Source organism: Fringilla coelebs, assembly GCF_963513975.1.
Source record: "Fringilla coelebs genome assembly, chromosome: 13".
Taxonomy (NCBI): domain Eukaryota; kingdom Metazoa; phylum Chordata; class Aves; order Passeriformes; family Fringillidae; genus Fringilla; species Fringilla coelebs.
In genome coordinates, this window is record NC_140039.1 from 12,468,426 (window position 1) to 12,491,430 (window position 23,005).

At 47.3% G+C, this 23,005-nt stretch overlaps 1 protein-coding gene across 3 annotated transcripts; it reads right to left on the minus strand.

The window, feature by feature from the left end:
• Nucleotides 1-293: 293 nt before the first annotated feature.
• On the minus strand, nt 294-13,680 carry KLF15 (KLF transcription factor 15). Of its 3 annotated transcripts, none has more exons than XM_084214823.1 (3): nt 13,317-13,680; nt 8,123-9,230; nt 294-2,306 (listed from the first exon to the last, which is right to left on the minus strand). In XM_084214823.1, exons 2-3 carry the CDS (start codon nt 9,163-9,165, stop codon nt 2,138-2,140), a joined length of 1,212 nt encoding a protein of 403 aa, XP_084070949.1. In that variant the 5' UTR covers nt 9,166-9,230; nt 13,317-13,680; the 3' UTR covers nt 294-2,137. The 3 variants fall into 3 exon arrangements, with proteins under 3 accessions (XP_084070949.1, XP_084070951.1, XP_084070950.1); XM_084214825.1 differs by having other exon boundaries at nt 13,537-13,555; XM_084214824.1 differs by lacking the exon at nt 13,317-13,680 and adding an exon at nt 10,254-10,354.
• Nucleotides 13,681-23,005: the final 9,325 nt, after the last annotated feature.

The window sequence follows — 23,005 nt, forward strand, 5'->3', positions numbered from 1 at the left end:
TTACTGCATCTGTAGACCTGTTCCACAGCAGTCAGGAGCCATGGAAGGCGTTTGTGTCCCAGCGTGGCTGCCAAGCAAGGCGTGCGGGCTCCAGTGAAGAGAGACAGCTGAGACATCTCACGCCTCCCAAGAACTTTCTGAGATGAGAAAAACTGAAGAGAACTGATTCAACATCTCCCTCTCACACAGCACCTGAAAAGTTACATCCAGGTGAATCAAAATTTCAAGTGTCCTGGTTGCAGAGCTGGCTATAAAGGAAATTAATGAATAATAATTTCAAGGAGGGATTTAAAATTTCCATTTTCATTTTATTGTCAAAGTAAATATATTTTTATGAAGAACAAAAGAAAATATACAGAATTGTAACTTATGTACACTGGCTTTATAGGTATTTTTGTTTCCAATTTACACAAATTTGATACGTTATTAAAAGATATTTTATATAGATATGCATCTATGTACAGTTTTATTTACATACATTCATAGGATGTGATATAAACCAGTCAATAGATGATAGTTCATTTATATTAATTTCTAGAGGACAAAAGGAATGCATTCACTTTAGCCAGACCTGCTGTTCTCACACAGCATGGGCTCCTGCTCTGCCTAGCTCTAGGATCACACTTTCCTACTTCCCATTTTGCCAACAGAAAAGACAAACAGATGCCGTCTGCGAATGGAAAGGAAATGCAACATCCATTATAAAATCATTTCTAATTACTGAATCCTATTTTCTTCTAAAGCTTCTTACAATCGCCAGAGTTCAAAAGGAAAAACAAAACAAGAAGAAACACAAATAAAATCACTCGCCTGCTACCATCTGATTATTTGCTTGAATTCCCTTCTTAGCCAGCTATCACACAAATTTGTTTCTTTTGGCTGCTGTTCTCACCCGTTCGCCCACCCCAGCTGCGTGGAGCTCTGACATGGCTGTCGGGAGGGAGAGGATTAGCGCTGAGGATCGCCCCTGGACCTCGGGCTCACAGCACTGTCCCACCAGCTCATGGTTCCTCCCACCCTCCCTGGGCACAGGCACATCCTGCAGACCCTGCCAGCAAACGGAGACTGAGCTCCCCCCAGCCAGGCCCTGACTCTCAGTGGATGTGGGGATGCCCAGCACTCACCAGGCACCCCCAGGGCTGGGGCTCTGCTTTCTCGCCCCAGCTCACACGAGAGGGCAGGAGCAGAGACAGAGCAGAGCTCAGAGGCTCTCACAAACGCCTTTGTGCTGCCCTGTGGGCAGACAGCAGCTCTTCTGCTAAAGGCAGTGGATGCTGCAAACCAGCCTCAAAGGAAAGCAACGTCCTTTGGAACCTGGGCATCCTTGCACCTCTTGGCAGCACAGGACAGAAGCACACACACAGTTCCAGAGGCTTCACTCCAAGCCATTCCATCCAGCCTGAGCTTCTGGATTTGCTTGGGATGTGTCTTTGCTTAAATATATATATATATATGTATGTATGTATGAATATGTATACATAAATATTTATATATAGCCCTAGCCAAGGGAAAGGTAAATGTGAGCCGGGAAAATCAGAGATGCGTGGAGGCGCATTCCAGTGCTCTCCAAGCCCTGTCTCCCCCTATCCCCAGCTCCCACTGTTCCTCCTCCTATGGCCAGCCCCTACAAATCCTTGGCTCAGGCAACCCAAAAACAAAGGAGTTGTTTTCATTTCAAAAGGAATTTGCTGTTTCCAAACTGGACAAATAGAGCAGCTTAATAAAAACTCACAATGAGTGGCCTGTACATGAGCAAAGCTCTCAGGAATGCCAGGGCTATAATTAACTAGCAGCAAGCAACTTTTACATTTTCCTGTGCAGCAGAAAACAGCTAAAAATAAAACACTGTAATTTCCAAAAGAAGCAGCAGCAAAGGAGAGACAGATAGAAGGAAAATAATATCCTAAAAAAAAAAAAAAAAAAAAACCCAAAAGGAAGAAGTGCCCCGCTCCCCTGACCCAAAAAGAGCTTCATTCTCAAATCATCTTTGAAGGACATGGGGCACTCAAACACGGTGGTATCAAGTAACAGCATTGACTGTTCTGTGGAGACAAATAAATTATCACTAGGAACATGGTGAGCAAAGTGCTGTGGTGGGCTGCTGGGGACGGCTGGCGGGAAGGGAGGGCAGGAGCCGTCAGTTCACGGAGCGCACGGAGCGGCTGCTGCGCGGGAACCGGTGCACCTTGACGTGCTTGGACAAGTGGTCACTTCGAGCAAACTTCTTCTCACAGACTGGACACTGGTAGGGCTTCACCCCCGAGTGGGAGCGCCTGTGCCGGGACAGCTCATCTGACCTGGAGAACCTGCAAGAGAGGAGAGGCCTTTTCAGACAAAGGGGGTTTGTTGTGCTCAGCGTCTCACAGCCAGTTAGAAAAAGTCCCCCCAGGCCGCTGGGAGACTCCAGGAGGAGAAAGGGACACACAGCAGGGCTGGGCTGGTCCCAGCAATGATGGAAGCAGCAGTGATGGAATCACACAGCTACCAGCCCTGGACTCAGGGCAATGCACAGAGGCAGCATTTGTACCAGCCTTGTCCTGGACCCCGCGGCATGGGTACAGCTTGACAAGAACAGCGCTGCTCTCAATCCCCCTGCAGTCCCCTCCAAAGCCACCCCCACCATCTCTCTCCTGCAAATCCAAGCACAGACTCCTCAAGCAGAGACAAGAACCACTGTCCTGCAGGTGAGGTCTGTTTCAAGCTCACACTGACACGAGCACACCCCCTAACTGCACCCAGTTTGAGAGGGATTCCAGCCAGAGCTACCTAGAAACAACATGACTTATTAGACCCAGATGAAAAATTGGCTTCCATGTGTGCTCCTGCAGGCTAAATAAAGAGTCATTAATAGCACCAGAGATGCTCAGCATCCCAACAGCTAAAATTCAGGTGGGCCCCAATGGCCATCTGCATAGTTATTTGCATAGTTATTTGCATAGTTAGCATGGGTAAATTAAATGAAGAATGAGCCTTTAATTACCAAAACTGTATTCCATAATCTTCTGCATTTTAGATATTTTCCACCTTCTATCTCCACAGAAAAATCCCCAAATAGCCACCATGAATCCCACAGGCTTTATTGAACCCAAATGAGCTAATCCTTTGGCCTTAAGAGCAGGGCTGGCTCTACTTCCACTTTGGACATGACTAGGAGACAGAGGGTTAATTAACAATGTCACACTAAAACAGCCCCGTCCAGATGGGTACAAAAAATTTGCTGCCTGACAAAGGGCAATTAAGTGTTTTGTTGCCAGAGCAGTAACAAAGAGCAGCACAGAAAGAGAGCTTGCAAGAAATGGTATCAGCTGTTTATTTACAATAAATAAGTGAAGTCATGGGCACTAGCTGAACAAATCAGGGAAAGAATACGTAGAAAAATGTGCCCTTCTGGAGCAAAATATCACATCACCAACAGAGCGAATACGCTATTTTTATGAAAGGGAGAAAACAGGACTGCTGGGCTCCTATGAATAAATCCCTCTTGCAAGAAAAGTAAGTTTCCACATAAAGGTTTTAATTAGCTCTGATCTCCCGCCAACAGTTGAGAACCAGGGCATAGGCACTGGAAAGGCTGGTAATGGTTTCCTCAGTTGCCACAGCTCTTCAGTCTGGTCATGCTCCCCAGAAAGCGCTCAGCCTCTGGAAAACTGATCCAGGCACTCACCACGGGTAAGGTGTGGTGTGGGCACCTGTCTCAGGGGCATTTCTAGGGGAGATTCTTTCACCTATTCCCTTGCTTTTCTTCCTTTTCTTGCTCTGGTATCCTCACGGCAAAAGAGTCAAATTGTCCATGATGAAGAGGCAGCTGTTATGGAACTGTCCACCTGGGATGACTCTTCTTCATAAAGGCTATGACAGAAGTTTCTCTTCACACCTTCTGCTTGCATGTTTGCTTTCTCTAACACCCCTGGTCCTTTCAGCCATAGTTTCCCAAAAACAGTCTGGACCCAGGAGCAGCAGGGTCAGGGATTTCTCCCAAGTCCTTAGCAGTGAGCTAGTCCCAGTGCCAGATCCCTGCAGGGATGCTCTTGTAGGGCTATGCGTGAGTGGGCCTGGAGAGTGCAGGATGCTGCCTGCGCAGACTGAGCATCGGACAAGGAACAGAGCCATGCCTCATCCAGGGAAAAGAGGAGAACCACTTTTGCAAAAAGCCATCCTCTTGTGTACAGACTTCAAAGAACTAAAACCAGATGTGGCTGGGTTGCCTTGTCCTATGTCCTTGGCCATTAAGGTCACCATCTGGAACAGGAGTGCAGCAGCACTTGGCTAATCCTGCACAAGAGCCTCACAAGTGCATTTTGAGGGGAACTGCACGGACAGTGGGGGAGAAAGAGGCACATGTCAGGAATGAGCTTGGATGAGTTCATCCGATAAAAATACACTCTGCCTCATAACCATGTCCTTAGCTGAAGAGGCAGGAATGTTGCAACACTGTTCCCCAGCAGTGACGGAAAGATCAACTTACAGAGCCCACAGAAATAAACCTCAAGCTGTCTGTGTGTTTACAAAAAAACAACGCAAAGGTTAGGACGAGGAAGCTGGGAGGATCTGGCGGTCTGGCTCTGCAGTGAAATATCTGCAACACACTCTGGCACTGAGATCAACCCAAAGAAAGTGAAAATAATCCACTGTGGAATGCAAAATTCAAAAGGAGAAAAAAAAAAAAAAAGAAAAAGGAAGCCCCAAGGAATACCTCACTATTCTGTCACTGCCATTTCCAGAAGGATTCCTCCTTCAAAAGAAAAGTGAAGGGATCTGGGAAATCCCACAGCAACTAAAAGAGCCTTCTTCATCCTTCTATCTGGCAGGACCCAAGGGACTGTAACTACATCTCCCTTGAAGAAAAGTCCTAGAGCTCCCTGATGTGTAGGACGTGTCCTGTGTCTCCCAGACATGTGGGGACATCCCTATGTGGCTCATGGGGCAAGAAAGGTCAATAGCTTCAGCCTGGTACTCCTGGTCCCTGCCACACCCCAGCCATTGAGGCCAACTCGTGCTGTAGCTCTCCTCCACAGAGGAGGGGAGGCCCTACACAGATCCCTCCTGCCCATCCCCAGAGCTTTCCTACAAGGAACCAACACAGCTCCTGTGCACCTGTCATCCCCTTGCACAGCAGCAGCAAGAAAAGCCAATGCAAGACTCCTGCCCTGCCCAGTGTGTGGTACTGCCCTGGCCACACGAGTAACAAGCCTTTAAACCCTCCCTGCCAACCCAGGCAGAGCTTATGGACCAGGCTGTCCCCAGCCAAAGGATGCAGGGGGCATTTAAAGGCCATTGCCTCATCCCCCAGCCTTGCAGCAGCTGCAGCTTTGCACAGTGCTGTGCCGGGGAGGGGAAGCAGGAGCTTCTCCTGCTCGGTGCCACAGCACAGCTGCTGGGCCAGCCCGTGCTGCAGCTCAGCTCCTCGGCCTGAGCAGCGCTAACCAGAGCTGGGGTGCCAAAGGTGGAAGGTGGCACGACACAGATCAGTGCCCTGACCCCTCCAGGGAGCACAACGGGTCACTGGACACCGCCAGTGAGCAACACGCTGCAGACTGCCAAAAACAGCCCTTGCCCTGTGCCTAGGAAGGGCACAAGCAAGCAGGGCTCAGCCTCCATCAGGGAGGTGCTAGGGGTCTCCAGCCATCCTAGGGGTTAGCAAAAGGGTTTGCTGGCTGCACACTCCCACCCTGGTGAATTTAAAACATCATGCACAGAGAGCTGAGAAACCTTTAACCCTCCCACTGAGCTCAGGCACTTTGTGCTAGGCAACACTTTGTTTTGGTTTTGAAATTACTATCTCCAGTGAGATCGGCTCTTAAGCGTCTTCAATGAAAAAAATAAATACACAAGCACAAGAATGCAGGGGAAAAGGGGGAAAGCAGAGTCCAGCAGTGTTTTAGTGCTCAAATTCATTTGAGATTATGTAGACCTGGGAGCAAACAGAGCGGCCAGAGGCAGTGGACTTAAGTCATGTGAGACTTAAGTCACAGCTCTCACTGAACTTCTGAAAAGGTAAACATGGTTTATTGATGAAAGGGGACTGAGTAATTCAATGCTCAGTTGGGTCTGGCCTTTGATGTGGAGCAGCACGCAGGGGATGTGCAGCAATCTCAGGCTGGTGCTAAGGATTGCTGTGAGCACAGGATGCCTCTCCCCAAACACAGCCTCTCCTGCTGGCTATAAACTTCTCCTCTTGTAGCAGAGCCCTTCCAAAGTTTGGGGGTTTTGGGGATTGAGATTGCATCCCAGGCTGTGAAATTCAACTAGACAAACAGCACAAGAGTTTGAAAAGCACTTTGCAGCAGCTGGTTGTGGACAAGACGCATGTTCTTCATTATGATTAATTTCTCCTTCCTGTTGGGCTCATCTTTAAAAAGCTGTGGTGGCTGAAAGTTCAGGGTACTCCAGGTTGTGGGACCACCAGCCAACGAAGCAAACCATTACTCACAACATGTCGAGAAGAGAGGCACCTGTTGTAAATTTAATCAACCTTTATCACTTACAGTTTTTCCTAAATGTTCCCCTTGGTTTTGTACCTTGGGGAACACCAGCTTTGTGATAAGACAGAGTTGGAGAAGGTCATTCACAGGCAATGCTTCAGGCTCCTGATCCTGAGCCACAAAAGTCCCTGGGAGCATTGGTACAAATCTCAGTGTGGATCAGACAAACCCTCACGTGCCACATGCATTTGTCACAAAAAGGAGAGCTGTGCTCACATGCCAGGGAAGCCAGTGTGACACCCACAGGCACATCTGCTGCCTGTGCACGTGTACTCTCACAGCCAAATAAAAAGCAGCAAGTGCCTGTCCTGCAGGCTGGGAGCAACCAGCCCACAGCTTCTGGGACCAATCAGCTGAAAAATGCAGCTTTGGTGAGAGGGTACCCTGAGCAGCAAACGGCCCACGAGAGGTGCCACAGGACAAAAGGAAACAAATCACCACCAGTTTGGAGAGCCACCATAACCTGATTTCCTCAGCCCCTCTGAGAAACAAACTTCAGACTGGTCCAGCTGGAGAAGAGAGGGTTCAGTTCCACTGTGACCTTTTCCCTCAAACCAACCCAGCCATCTCTAACTGCTGCATGTCTCACATACTTGCATTTTTACACAACATTCTCCTGTTACTTTTTACCTCATCTGTTGCCCATGATCACAACCCATTTTCTCATTAGACATTGCTCACTGAAGCTCTGCAGTATATTATTTGCAAGAAATTCAATTTAATTTAACACAAGGCAGTTAAGATTATATTTTCTCCCATCATCATTTGTGGTGCTGTACATTAGCACTTGCCAGCAGGCAAGCCAGTAATACAGCTAACTGGAAGGAGGGAGGAAGGCACCTGTCAAAGCTTCCTTAAAATAAAAAGCTGATATTTTTTTAAAATACTAAATTTTTCAATTCATATTAAAAATAAAAAAAATATTTTAGAAATCCCTCTGCCAAACATTTTCTCAATCAAACCTGCAATCTTTCATTCAAGCAATGCTTCACTCCACCTCAGCCTTCTGGTTATGTTGTTACATCTGACAGCTTTTTTGCAACTTTGAGTGGCACCCACGCATTTTTCTGAATCAAGACAGAGAATAAAACCCAGAGTATGCCAGAGTGTCACTGCCAGCATTTTAAGAAGGAGTGGGATGAAGTGCATTTTCTATGAAAGTGCACAGAATACTGCTTTTAACCATACTTGCTTATCACAGCCCTTCACTGGCCACATTTAGTCCCACACAGGGCTGTACACAGCAATTCTGCCCTAAACCATTCAGTTCACTCAGCCTCAGCTGGTGCCAGCCACAGGTCTGCTGGGGCTGGTGTGCTGCAACCACACCAGGTCTGACCTGTGGTAACAAGCTTCATCTGACCCTCTAGAATGAAATACAAATTATGATGGACTACTTTTATTGTTTTTGAGACACTAAAACTGTTGGTGCCAGCAGGTGATGCTGTGCTATTTAATATATCAGAACTCTCGTGTTACCTAACAGGAAGGAAAAAGGTCTTCATTGTCAAACCAACCAAACAAGTTCTGGCAAGAGAAACAGTTTATAAATCTGAGTACAAACCCACTTGCTCAGCAAGTTAGGTCAAGTGAGCAAGAAGGGGAAGGGGGACTGGACAGAGCTGGACCCCGGTACTGACCTCCATCCACAGCCCGGCCACGTGCACGCAAAGGGCTTTTCTCCCGTGTGCCTCCTCAGGTGGGCTTTCAAATGGCTGCTTTTCGTGTACATCTTGGTGCAACCAGGAAAAGAACATTTGTGCATTTTAATGAGTTCAGCTGCAGGGTTCTTTTGAAATTTCTGACCCATGATGATTCCCGTCTGCCCCTGGATCATGCCCCCTGGCCCAATTGGCTTGGCGGCGATGGGGACGGGAGCAATGCGGACAAATTTAGAGGACAAGTTCAAATTGGACGACTGAACTATCTGAGGCACAAGGGCAAACGTCTGCCCTTGGATGTTGACAAGGAGCTGTGCAATTTTAATGTTCTCCTGTGCTGGTCCTTGGGAAGTAGGGCTCGTGTTGGACTCCTGTTTGATCTGCACAGGCTGAATTTGGAGCATAACTGGTATTCCATTCTCCAGGGTCATTCCTCCATTTGAAGCTTGGCCACCTTCCGTTGAGCTAGTCAACTGCTCATTTTTACTCTCTTTTAAACTAGTACTGGGTAGCATATGGTCTTTTTGCTGCAGCGAAGCAACAGAAACCTGGCTGCAAGCTCTCAAGTCCTTGGTCTCGCTTTTAGGTCTTTCTTTGAGCTCCAAGTCCATGTTCTCCTCCAAAAATTCCTCAATTTCCTCAAGCGTGGGCTGAAATGGTCCTGAGTCTTCCATTTCCACGGGAAATTCAGGCAACCTAAAGTACTCCTCTTTCACTATTGGCTGAAGTCTCCTTTTGTCCCACCATGTTGCAGTGGTGCTCCCCAAAGACGCCTGGGACAATAAATAGTCTAAGATACTGTCCTGACTTTCTGCACTGGATGTGCTTCCATAGCTGGAGCTGAGGACCTGGGAGTCAGGGCTGGAACAAGAACAAAAGCTGGACGAGTCACTGTCATCTTCTGACAGGGGAGAGGGCAGCATTTGGTAGGACCTCACGCCAGCTGTCATGTCCCCAAAGTATCCAAGAGAAGATCTTGTGGATGAAAAGGATTCATCAGTAGGCAGCAAGTGATCCACCATTCCTGGATTATCTCTTAAGGATATCCCAACAGCATATACCAGGCAGCCAAAGTTCAGGTGAGAGCCTAAGTGCAGGAAAAACAAAATAGCAACAGTCAGAAGTCAGTTTAATAATTTATCTGCATGAACTGAAACTCGTAAAGCCCTCTAGCCCACAGGAAAGTCCAGAGCATCCAGCCTCCCTGGGTACACAGGCTGCTACAAGCTTTGATACGTCTGCACCACCCCCTGAGGACTGTCAGGGCTGAAGCGTTTTGCAGGATTGCACCACATATTTGCAAAAGAATGCTGTCAGAAATCATTTCCCAACCGTGTGTGTGCTCCAGATTTACAGCTCCCTTTTAGAATATTACCAGCAAGAGAAAATAAATAACAAGCTTTCACCTAGCAGTGAAATCCAGAGCCAAAGAAGGGAATGGGAAAGAAAAAATAAAGTGTTGAAATTTTTACCACCAAAAAGAAACAAATAAAAAAAGTTTATTGCCGGTGACCATAAACTGCAAATCCTTTTCTTATCTTGTAGCTTTCCACCAACCTTATTTTTAACTTCCTCAGTTCTACAAATATAGACTGTTCAGCATAATGAAAGGATCAATCTGGCAGGAGCCAAAAATATTTACTGCGCTTCAGCATTTACTAGGTGGATTTTCCCCTCCAGATGTAATGAATCAGTGTGCCAACGTCATCATCACCTGCACTGTCCTTAATAAGGCTGGCACCGAGCTAATTACCATGCCCTGCCAGCCAGCTGCTTTCACCGCTCCGCGCTCCTCTCTCTCCGGGGCAGGGGCTGGGCCGAGCCCCGAGCCAGCTGCTGCTCCGGGAGGGCTGCAGGGCCCCGCTGGGGCAGCATCCCGCAAATCCCGGTTTGCGTGAGCCCAAACCCCGCTACAAACCCGCAAGAGCAAACCCCGCCCTGGCCGGCGCAGCCCACCCCAGTGCCCGCCGACAGCCGCGGCTGCCCTGCGCTTCACCGGCTAAAACAAGCAAACTTCCTAGAAAGGCCACTGGGGAGGGGGAGGCAGGAGCGACATCTACGTATTTTTTTATTCCCCACCTCCCCGAGAGAAAAAAACAAAATTGCTTACGGACGGAGATTGTGCCCCTTAGAGAGCGAAGGCAGAGAGCTCGGGATGGAGCCAACAGTGGCCCTCAGTCACTTGCTCAAGGTGACTGATTGAAAACAGAGCTGTACATGTGCATAATAAAACAACTCTTTCTGTGGAAGGTATGTGGACTGCAGAGATAGCAGTCATTCGATCAGCCTATGAGCTTGTGTGTGTGTGTGAATTAGGAGGCATGTGACCCAGCGTGAAGGAAATGCCAGTCAATCTTGTTACACGCTGTCATTTTCCACAGGCTCTGCCGCTGTGCTCTGGACGCTTTGCCATGAATAGTCAATAGCCCCCAGTTTTGTGCAGCCCAGGGGATGGCTGTTACTGATGTTGCAGAGCATCTTTGCTGCCTCATCTCCAAAATTTGCCCTGTCTTTCCTTCTCTGGAGAAAAATCAAAAGGTGTTTGTATGCTCCGGGCTGCAGGGAACACAGAGCGAGGTATTTTACACAACACCCTTAAAGAGCTCTGTCCCGTTGGCAACATCTATTAATGTTTCCCAGGAAGAGAGCGGGGAAACCACATTTCTTAAAGATATGGCTTCTTCCTTCACAGACACATGGAGGAAACAGGGACAGGTTGAAATAAAGACTAAAAGTAAGATTGTACATTTTCCTGGTCTGTGTGTCCTGTCAGTCAGCTGTGCCTCTGAACCAATAATGAAATACCTACATGGGCTGAACACGAGGAAGTTCAAACAGAGGTTAGTGGCTCTGTTTTGTGACCTTAGCCTATAATCATGCCTTATAGTAAAAGCAAAGAGTCAGAAGAACTGAACTATTTCTAACACATTTTTTTTAAATTTCATTCTCTATGTTGCTGGAAAGTTCCCCCAGCAGAAGTTCCATAGCTGAGCTATTCCAGTTTTGAAACAGAAAGCACCATCTGCTTCTGACAAATTAGTATTGGCATCTGGTAAGAATTCACCCAAGCTGATTGTTTCTATCTTGCACCAAAAACTGGTGACTGCCTTGAGAAACACAGGGCAGAAAGGAAGACTTGCCCTCAGATGGTTTCTGATTCTTCCTTCAATGTCTGTATTATTCTAGCTTAAGCTTCTGAAGAATGGGGCTGTGAGGGAAATCTGGACTGCAACATGTGCTTTTCTAAGAAAAGCTGGCATGCTCTGCGTGCACCAAAAGCAGTTGGTGAACTTCTCTTAAAAAAAAATGTTCAAGGTTCCTTTAAATGCTTGCAAGAGCTGGGAAGCCACATATCAAAACATCCATATATTTCCCTAGGAATAGAACTAAACTGCAATTTGAATAAGGACTTAACCAAGGGAAAAAAAAAAAAAATGAACCCCTAGCAATTGCTGTGGGCCAGTTACCTCAGCAGAAAACAGCCAGCAGGCTTGTTTCCCATCTCTTTTGACAAGGAACAATGTCGCTCGATGTAACCAGAGGCTTTTTAAGAGAGGACTGTCAGAGCCAAATAGATCCAGGCACATTATGGGCCAGTTCTGCTTTCTGTGCGCTCTCAAAACTTGCAGAACAGCCAAGAAGATTTTGGAGAATGCCTGGAATGCAGGATCGGGCCCTGGCTATATTTTTTCCTTAAGGCCAGACTAACAACCAAAATACTTTTATCCTTACTTTGCCCGAAGACACGGCCAAAAACAGAAGATTAGAAAACAAAACCAAAAAAAGCCGGGGCTGTGAAGGCCATGAAAACAAATGATGCTGTTTCCATAACACACTTTCATCTCTAGGAACGCTGAAAACACGTTAGAAATGTAAGCACCTATAGTGGGACTGCAGTGCCTGAGCCGCTGGAAACAGCCACTTCTGGAGTGAAATACAGCAGCTGTTCGGCAGCACCACCGTCTCCAACTTTTTTTTTTAAGAGTTCCCTGGGTTGTTATGATGTCCTTTCTGCCAAAAACATGTTGTTCTGTTTAAAACCTGATCATCTAATAGCCAGCTAAAAAAAAGATAATGACAAAAAGCAAATCAGAGAAGACATATTTTGACGCAGAGCAACATTAAAATGTAAAGTGCTGGGAACTTGCTGAAACACGGGGATGTATTTCCCAGCCCGTCATTCTGGACAGTCAGTCCAGCACAACTGATCACACAGCATATATGAGACGCTGACAGTCATTTCCTACATTTACTGCCACAGCTTTTTCTAGTTTAAGACTAATCTCTTCAGGGTTTTCTCTTGTTCTAAATCTGTTCAGGCTGACTTCTGCTCCACAGACAGAGCCATAAACAAGGCAATGAAGCAGGCCCAGAGCTTCTAAGAAATTAAAAGGGAAATGCAAAGGGGAAGAAAAATAATAATTAAAAAATAATAAAAAGCCGTGAGCCAGGAGTAAACCCATTTGCTCTCCTCTCTTCCGCAAGGTGGCTGTGCTGCTCCCTGGACACAGTGGGGTGTTCAGGTTTGTTTTTTCCAAACCCGTTGCTCCTGGGAAGCTGCAGAAACATTCCCAAAGCTTTCTTCTCTGGAAACTATCCCGCTCCAGCCCCAAACTTTGGCTTCCACAGGAGGAAGCACTTCACCTGCAGCGGGCACGGGCAGCGGCCCCGGCGGAGCGCACCCCGCTGCCTCCGCACCCCGAAATAACGCGTGGCACCGGCTGCTGGGCAGGGAAAGGGGTGCGGGACACACACACGGAATTCCCACTCCAGCACGAGCACAGCCAGGCTTCCATGGCTGCAAAACATGTTTGTTTGGGTTTTTTTTTTTTTTAATCGTGGTTTGTTTGTTTGTTCCGTTTGTAGAGGGTTTTCAAACATTATTTATGCATTGTTTTTTCCTTCCATCCCTTTTCAGGAGGCTTTGGCGGCCCGAGTTCCCTCTCTCCCCCCCCCACCAGGGTGGTCGCGATGATCGGGAATAACCCCCCCCCTCGCCTGTCACTCCATGGCACGGCACCGAAAACAGCCCCCAGCCCTGGGCGCTGCCCCGGCGGGGATGGAATTCCATCTGCAGCGGGGGCACAGCCCCGGTCCCGCGGAGCTGCGGCCGCGGAGGCACCGCCGGCGGGACGCGACCCCGCGCAGCCCCCGCGCCCCCATCAACCCTTACCTGAACTCCTCTGCGAGCGGGGGGCAGCAAAGGCACGGACGGCCAGAGGAACGCAACAACAACAACAACGAAAACGAGGGGAGGGAAAAAACCCAAACAACACAACCAAGCCACCAAAAAAAAAAAAAAAAAAAAAAAAAAAAAAAAAAAGGAAAAAAATAACTATAGAAATAATATTTTTTTAAAAATCAAGGAAAAATTTAAAAAGCCACACACGCACAATAAACCCGCAGGAGTAAAGCCAAGCAAGCCCGGAGCAGCAGCCCGCGAGGGAAGGCAGGAGCGGCCGGGAGCGCGGAGCGGCGGGAGGCGGGCGCAGCTCCCCCGGGAGGCGGGTGCGCGGCTGCGGAGCGCGGCCCCGCTCCCGTAGTACTATATCCCCCTCACATGACGGCCGCCCGGCCGCGGCGGGGGAGGCCGGGGAGAGGCTCGACCGCGTCCGCCGCCCCCATTGGCCCCGCGGCGGCGGGGGCCGGCCCGGCACCGGCCTCAATGGGAGCCGCGCTCGGCCCCGGGGCGGTGCCGCGGGCGGGCTGCGAGCCCCGGAGCGCTCGGAGGGGCCTGCCGCCGTGGGACGGGGAACGGGGAACGGGGCCGGGCTGACACAGGGGCGGCTCGGGGTCCCGGTGAGCAAGAGTGTTTTACCGCCGGGGGATGAAACACCAGAACAGGTCGCTCGGAGCGCCGGTTGATGTCCCGTCCCTGGAAACGTTCCAGGTCAGGTTGGACGGGGCTCTGAGCAATTTGATCGGGTTGAAAACGTCACTGCTCCTTGCAGGGAGTTGGACTAGGTGGCCTGTCAGTGTCCCTTCCGACCCAAAGCCCTGTGAGAGTCTGAAGGTGTGCAAGCCTCTGGACACCTCCTGGAGATAAGCCAGTCCCTGGGGAGGTGTCAGGAGCCCCATGCCCTCTCTCCTGCCCCCCACCTGCCCCTTTCCTACCTGCCAAAGCTTGATGGGGGCATTTTCAGCATGCTAGATGTGTGTCCCACACACACACCCCATTGTTACTGCAGACATCACTAGTTCTTCCTACAAACACACATAATAAGTTATGTATATGTATATACATGTATGCATACAAACACACTGTAGTTATGCAGTACTTGGTATGGATCGGGATCTATGCTCACTTCTTGCAGAGGAAGCTCACAGTGGGGCCAGCTGCAGCAGCAGTCAGCTTTGCTGCTCAATCAGTGGTTTTCCAAACACAGTTTTTCCTTTTTTTCAGATTTCCTGGGAAGGTGCAGCCTGGGATATCAGAATGCAGTCCTATGACAGCAGGTCTGTGCACCCTTTCTTGAGGGCACATGGGACAGCACACCCTTCCTTCTCCCCACAGCAGGCCTCACTGTCCTGCAGGGAAAATGAAGTATTATTCTCATTTTATGGGGAAACAGAGGCACGGAGAATCAAACAAAAGTTCTGCGGCAGAACCAAGATGCAGTCTCATCTCTTTTCAAATCCAGCTCAATTTAAACTCGCAAAAATATCCTCCATCTGCATTTCCTCAGAATTGCCACTAACACATTCCACAGCCTGGCAAACATAAACCAGTCTCTTCCCAAGGGGACATTCAGCCTCAACAATCCTGGCCAGGCAGCAGCACAGGGGTGACCCTACAGGTGCTCCTTCATCCTGCTGGGGATCATCAGAGGAACTGGGGCTGCTCAGGGCTCTGCTCCCGTGCACAGACCTCGTTCTTCCTCTCCACATTGTCTCCATGAATAATGCATGAATACATACTCATCAAAATCCTAGATACTATATTTGTACAAATACATCAGGGCCAAATTCTGCATTAGTGTAACTTCACTGACGTAAAAAGGATTACGTTGGTAAAAATGTTGGCCTTAAATATTTTTACCCAAAATAGATGTTTGGCAAACCTCGCTTGACTGCTTTTTCTCAATTAAAACCCCTTTGTTTCCTGAGTAGGTGAAGTTTAGTGTGATTTAGCAATGCAAAGGACATGAAATTTAGATACAGCTAAAATCTAAGCCAACAAGGCTGGGCTTTAATGGAACTTGAACGTGTACAAAATTCCCTTGTAATGTTTTTCACATGAAAACAACCAAAAGTTACAATCTTCATTTTATCATTACTATAACCTACCTAGGCACTGGGACGTGTTAGAGGTTTCTCTAGCTTGCATTTTTCCACTTGCAAAAGGCAATGTCTTCATATTTTAGTCGCAGTAGTTCTGAACTTTCTTTAAATTGCTAGACATGCAGTGAAGTCCCATATTTACCTTCTGTGGAAATAAAATGGTGTTTTCCCAGTTCTGCTTTTCAAGTTTCATCTGTTTTACTGGGCCCACAACCTTTTCACTTCCCTAAAAGCACCACTGGAGGCTGGGTCCTTTGCCCACTGTGCAGCTTCAGGGCTGTGCTGTTGGCTGTTTCTGAGGCTGGAGATAGGAAGGTGAGAATTTTCAGTGGGCTCAAGCAGATCCAAACGTGCTGCTGTGGGAGGGGATGCACAGCCTCCATCCCCTGTGGCAGCACCTGCCCCTGTGTGGCTGCAACTTGTGATGGAGGAGGGATCTGATACTTTTTTACATCTGAAGAGCCCTACTGAGCATCTCAGCCTTTCAATATTTCTGGGAGGTGAAATGCAATGGAAAATATCAGGAAAGTGTAACTAAGGCATCTGTATTTTTCCCTGAGATTTGCCTGTGGGGAAAAAAAAACAAAAAAAGAAGAAGTATTAGGAATGCAGGGAGGCAGCACACAGCACTTGGGAAGGGAGTGCAGAGCACACAGAGTGAACCCTGACCCAAGCTCACTCACAGTTCTGGATGCACCAAACCTTTTGCTTGTGTCCAGATCCCCTTTGCTGTGCACACAGAATCCGTGGGAAACTTCAGCACAGCCCTTGTGTGTAGGCTGAGAGATGCCTCCAGCATCCCTGGGTGTCCAGAGCTCCTGCAGGAATTGCTGCCCTGACCAGGCTGTTGGACATCAGTACACCCAAGACAAATATCCAAAGTCTTTTTTAGAATTTCTAGACACAAAGGACATGTTAAAACTAAACAAACAGGATGTACAGCAGCACAAATTCTGATGCCTCACTACAGCACAATCCCGTCACCTTACAACAGAGAATAATGGGAAAATGCACAAAAGTCACTGCATCATAGAATGCCACTCTGGGCTTGTCCTTGCTGAAACATCTTTCCTGAGCAAACATTTTAAGAGGGAAATTTCTTTTCTCAGCTAGACCATATTTTCTTATCCATGAGTCTCCTGGGAGTGCCTCGAACCTGGTTTTGAAGTCTGCAGGCACACTTTGGGGCATAAACCCAAAACTGAAGATTGCAAGCTGCAGAGGCAGGTGCCAGCCTCTGAGCTGACTCAGCCCCTTTTCCATCCCTCTGTGATCTCTGCATGCACTTCTCAAGCTCTGAACTGGTTAATTCTTCTGAGCCCCACGACAGTGAAACCAAGCTGACACACATCTAAGTTTTGCTCAAGGCTTTGGAAACACTACAAGCCTTTATTAACAGCAGGGGAAATGCACAGATCTAGACAAATATAATTACTTCTGATCCCTTTTTTTCTGCCAACTTTTCATGAAAACCAGCAATGGCTGGGACAAGATTTTGGGAATGAATTTTTGTGCATGTGTGACTGGTGTCTCGCATCAGCATCCTTCATTTGGTATTGCAGCTCAGCTGAGACCTCATTCCACACTGTGAAATACATCTGAATTTTCCCAACCCATCCATTTTGCACATCAGGAAGAGATTTCCTTCCTTTTTTTCACCTGTTCAACAACTCCTTTGAAAATCTATTGTTACTTCTGTCCCTTGATATTACTGGGGCATTTTCCATTCTCTCTTTTGCCACCTTTCAGGAGAGAACTGCAGTCAAACTGGTTGCCCTGTTCAACAGCTTTTCTGGCATTGGCACAGCCCAGTCAAAGACTGGTGATAACACAGAGTTAAGGTCCTTTTAATTGGCTTTTGTCTGGTGGCTGTGTGCTAAAGATCTAGTCAGGAAAGGCAGATAAACCTCAGCATTCAAGCTTTAAAAAATTTTCCTGAAGATAATAATTGCCCTGCTTTATAAAGTTGAAAAGGAGCCAGAGGCTGAGCTATTCATGAGTTGCTTGGTGCCACATAGCACAGAGCCATTAAAGGTGGGAAAGGCAGCAAAGGTTCCTCCACACCACACTCAGCAGTTTACACCTAAGAATTGCCTGACTCTGCTCATACTTTGCCTTTCCATCCATGCTCTACAGAGCTGACTTTTCCTGCCTCGGATTTTCTCCTCTTTTTTATGTTGTTTGCCCAGTTCTGTGTTACAAATTACTCCTCGTTTTTAAGGGGACTTGAAAGAAAAGTGAACTTCATGGATGAACAAAAAGAGGGATTGTGTTGCATTGGGTGAGTGCTTTGGTGTCTTTAGAGGTCACCTGCGGTATTTCTGCCTCAGCCCTTGCTATTTCCCATTTACTGCAGCAGCAAACTATTAGTAATCTGATGAGCCAACCAGCCACCTGGCAAAACAAGGGTTAGTCAGCCTGAATTGATTATTCACACATTTCCATCTGATTTACAAATCAAGGTTGAAAGAAGCAAAAATTAAAAAAAAAAAAAAGGGAAGTTCAAATTGTATTTGTAGGTTTTGTGTGTTGTTTGAGGGTTTTTTTAAGTTAGTCTCCTGCAGATGGATCCCTTCCATGTGCCACAAAGCCCATGGTCACATCCAGCTGAGCTCTACTGGGCTTTGGCTTTCAGCACCAGAACAGTTACATAGGGAACAAAAAAGCCTGTCAGACTCTCCAGTAATGTTATGATCACATTAACTTAGCAGTCCTTGACACTCACAGATAAGGACTGTAAGTTCTCTCAGTACTACAGAAATATTGACACAAAGAATATGTTTATCCCTGGCTGTGTCTCTGCAGGACAAGGTGGAAACAGCAACAGCAATCTCAGGACTTAATTTCTTTGGCCTTGCCAGGGCATCCGTGCTCCAGGGACAACAGTTTATTGATTTGGGTTTTTTTTTTTTCCTTTCCTCCACTGGTTTGGAAATTATGTTGTCTTTTCAAGTCAGCATCATAGGTCCAGGGGGAGATAAGTTGGAAGAAACTCATTTTAGGATTTTTTATGCTATTAGGCTTTTGACTGTTAAAGACAGTGGGGGGACCTGGGAAGAGTTTCTGATTTTCCCCCAAACTTTCTGTTCATTAATATACTGAGAGAGAAAATCTTAGCTGACCTTCTGGCTGCATTTTCTAAACCATCTTTAGCCAGGTCCATCTCCAACCTCGGGTTTCCATGTGCCACCCCTGGACTTTAATCTGGCAAAAGCACCCACGGAGCAGAGCTGTTCCTGCTGGCATCGTGGACATGGAGGGAATCAGGTCCCCTCTGCAGGGACAGGGTGTGCTGAGTGTGTGGTACACAAGGGGTCCCATCTCTGCCTCCCCTGGCGTGGTGGCGAGATGAAGCACCAGAGCTGGTCCTGAAGCTGCCCAGCAGGGAATGCCTTCAGTGGAACACACAAGGCTCATGGCAAGGGCTCGAGAGCAAGGGGCACAGCCCAGCCCCAGCTGCCCCTCCCGAAGATGACTCAGGGACAGGCCGGTCTGTAAATGGGACAAAACCCACTGACTCACCTGGAGGAGATTCAGAACCCACTTCTGCTCACCCAGGTTTGGGAAAGCAAAACATGCAGGAAGACGTAGAGGAAGATGTGGGATTGGATGGAGGCTGGCTCCAGTTCAGGAGCGGATCTGCGATAAACTGTGTTCCCCTGCCCTCTCCTGGAAGGAATACGCCAGGGCTGGGTGCCTCGGTGCAGGATCCTTGTGCGAGCCCTGCGGGCCCGGGAGGTGCTGAGAGGAGATGTGGCTCTGCAGACAGCCTTTACAGAACGAGCAGCAATGACCACGTTGTGTCCACTGTGCATTGCCAACACCACGTCTGCCGGACACCGGCACACCTCTCGGGAATCCTAATGTCTTCAAGGAAGAGCTGCCTGCCTGTCTGGCTATTTGCATTCAATTGGGAAACTGAGAGGGTGACCCAACCCAGGGAATTCAGAGCCTCTCGCTCACCTTAAACAGCAAACACAAAGCCTGCATGCAAACACAGTAACCTTGACGGCAGCCTTGGCTCAGGTCACAGCTGGAGCACCACCAGGTCAGAAGTGCAGCAGCATGGCACCAACATTCAGAGCTCCTCTGGTACCAGGGCACAACAGGCACTGGGACCCCATCACTGGGCCAGTGAAACGGTGGGAGCCCAGCACAGAGGTCAACTCCATCTCCTCGGAGGTTGTCGAGCAGAGAAAGCACAAAAGTCCTCAAAATTAGGAAGATCCAGGTCTGGTGCCTGGTCCTGAACCTTCAGCTGTGATGCTGCTGTTACTGCTCCAGGCACACAGTTCAGTGAATATGACCCATTTACATAGATTCACACCCAGATGTATTAGGAGATTTTGCAAAGCTTCCTGCTCCTCCAGGGACACTGGAATTACATTCTTCTTTTTTCTAAACATCAAACAGCCAAAGCAATACTAGTCCTGTCCTACAAAGGACTGATTAGCAAATCACTGCTGTTGAGATAATAATGGGAGCAATGAACCACAAAAGCCAAGTGCACAAACTCTATAAATAAGTCTCTGGTTCAGTAGTTACAGCACAGGCCTGTGGATCAGGCGCTCTGGAATGGCAGAACCAACCACATGTGCACTAGATAACCTCAGAAGTGTCTCACATGCTTCAATCTTTCTTTGTAGTTGTGTTCCACCAAGTCCTTCTAAACCCAGCAAGGAGTTATGCAAAGAGCTATCCTCTGGCATGTCAGGTGGGTAAATCACCTCCTTCCAGCTGGGATGCTCTCAACCCAGCATTGTGGACAGGCTGTGAGCAAAGGCTGGTAGGGACATGATCTTTTAAACCTTGACTAACTGCTCTGTCTTCATGATGGGGAGTCTCTCAGAGCAGAACGATCCCACCTAATATCTTGACCACATTCCACAACATTTTTTCCCTTCTCCACCTGAACATAATTCCTTTTTGCTGGGTTTGCAGTGTTTTCAGCATCACTTTACCCTCCCCTTCACCCTGTTATCAAAGAGGTGAACTTCAATAAAGCAGTTCCAGCTGTTAAACAGCGAGTTTTGTATTTTCTGCTTCTATACAGGGTTAAAAACAATGTTTCTGTTCATCACAGAAATAAATGTTAAATGGAAGTTGAGTTATATCTCTCCTGTGACTAATGTTCTAGCTTGTTTTCCAAAGTTAATTCTTCATACGCTTTTTTCCCCCTCTTGTTCCTTTTTACATTTGTCCAGACTCCTGTGTTCCCATGGGACTAATTACCCACTCAGCAGTTACTCTGAAGTCCAATTGTAATAGCTGGCAAAACTCTGCTCCTCTATGCAAGCTTTTAAAATATTTCCTCAATTTATTTCAAATAGCACCACTCTCTGGAGCTTCTTCCCAATTTGTGCTGCCCTGGACTGAGATTTATTTTGCTGCCGTTGAGAGCTTACTGCTTTGTTTGTCCCAGGGCAGATATTCTCAGCAGAATAATTAATAATAAAAAACAGACAAAAAACCCCAAAGAACTGGATCACTCATATCAAAAAATATCCATTGTGATGCAATCTTCTATTTTCTCATCTAATGGGTCCTCAGTAGCAATGTAAGCAATGAAAAACCACTGATTCAGACCTGGTTATTCTTTCTTAAAATACAGATGTGATCATAGTGTTTTCATTGTCATCCACCTTATATTGTCTAAAAGTTTGGGGGAAGATTAATTACATATCCTGCAATCTAAAGATGCCCATTTTCTTATTCTGTAGGTGTTTGTGAGCAAAATATTTACCCCTGGTGGTGTTACAAGCAATAATGGAGAGCTAAATTCAGATTACTGGCATATATTTTTTCCCCACAAACACTGCTTGAGGGGAAAATATGTCCCTTCCCAATTCTGCAACTATTTAAATGTCTATATGGCCAGAAGTGACTCACCTCATCTCCTTGCTCTGCGGTTTCATCTCCTGTTCCTTAAGGATAATGATCTTGGCAAAGTACAATACAGAACAAACTCATGTTCATAAAATGGATTTCAAGTGCCTGGTGAAGAAAATATAGAAAAAAGATTATGAAACAGTCCTTTTTTTCAGGATATCTGAATTGTGCTAGAGGCAGAGGGAATATGGCAGCTTTTATGAGAAGAGCCTGTAATCACTGAATTGGAGAGAACATCACATCTTATTGAGTGGTTTAATTCTTCCACAACCTCTACTTAATGCCATGCTAGTTCTTCTTTTCCCTAGGGAAAAGAGTTATCTAAACCACTGCAAATCACCCAGTTTTTGTCCAAGCGGACCTGGAATCTGTCTGCTGCAGAGGCTGGCACAGCAAGTGCCCTCAGCTTTAAAGCCAATTTACCCCAAAGATCAAGCCACATGTAGCTGGTTTTGCACAAATTTCCACGTGACAGCGACCACCCTGTGAATTACTGCAGGCAGTCAGGTTTCCCTGGATACCATTAGGGCTCCTGGCCATCAGCAAGCAGCATCTCCCTTACTACAGTGAGGCATTGATCCTGCAAACCTGTCAGAGTCAGCAGAAGTTCACTGGTAGTTCTCTTTGAAATTCCTGTCTAAATATCACAGCCCCTAAGGTAAATACTGGTTGATTTCTGCCCTGCACAGAGTGAAGCATTGCACACCAGCCCTTCTCCTCCCTGCCTTGTTAACACAGCCCCTCAAGGAAACTGCTTTTGCACCTAGGAATAAACTAGTTATCTCTATCAGAGAAAACAGAAAGGATGTTGCTTTTGGAATGTCAAGTTTTTCACTTTTACCATGCAAAGTCTCTTATAATCACAATAATTTGCTGATGGGACCCACATCAACCAGGAGTGTTTCACTGGTGGGCTCAGCAGAGGATAATGAAATCAATTGCAAACTCTGGATCTTTTCAGCAAAATTGATCTGGTAATTAAATATCTAATTTCAAGACTTGTCTCAGTTGTATTTCCAGCTCAAAATTACTGATTTTTAAAGGTAACTCACCTCTGCACTTGCACTTATATGTTAAAAACCAATGTCCCCCATTTTTGCGAGTCTAGGAATTTTTTAATAGCTTTCTACATCTTATAGTTATTTCATTTCATGAGCCAATAAAAATGTTCTTGCTAATGTTACAGACTCCTTTTTTACTTTCCCCAGGTCATACCCTACATGTGGCCACATCCTGGGAGCAGCTGCCACCAGCAGCCCTGAGCTGGCTGAAGGAGAGGATGCTGCACACAGCCACAGGCAGGCTGGAACCCCTCCTGCTGGATTGGCAGCTTGGAAAACCTCAGTATTTCCAAAACCCCAAGTTGGGAGCTGTTCTTAATCTGTCATCAGCATTTTAAGAAGACTCTAAAAGTTGTCTGGGCATTTATATAAAAATTGAAAATGTCAAACCCTCCTTCCTCAAACACCCCCGACCTTTGTGCAGAGCTGTCAGAGTGGACCCTGGCTGGGGCAGCACACAGCTGATGGGATCAGGAGCAGCATGTCCTGGAGCTCAGGCTGGATGCAGCCCACTCCAGGCTGGCTCTGGCAGCTGTGGGATGCCAGCAGTGCCTCAGCAGCGGGCAGGGCTGGCCCTGGTGCCAGGGGTCACCATGAATCACGTCCTGTCACAGCCCCTGGGGAGGGCAGT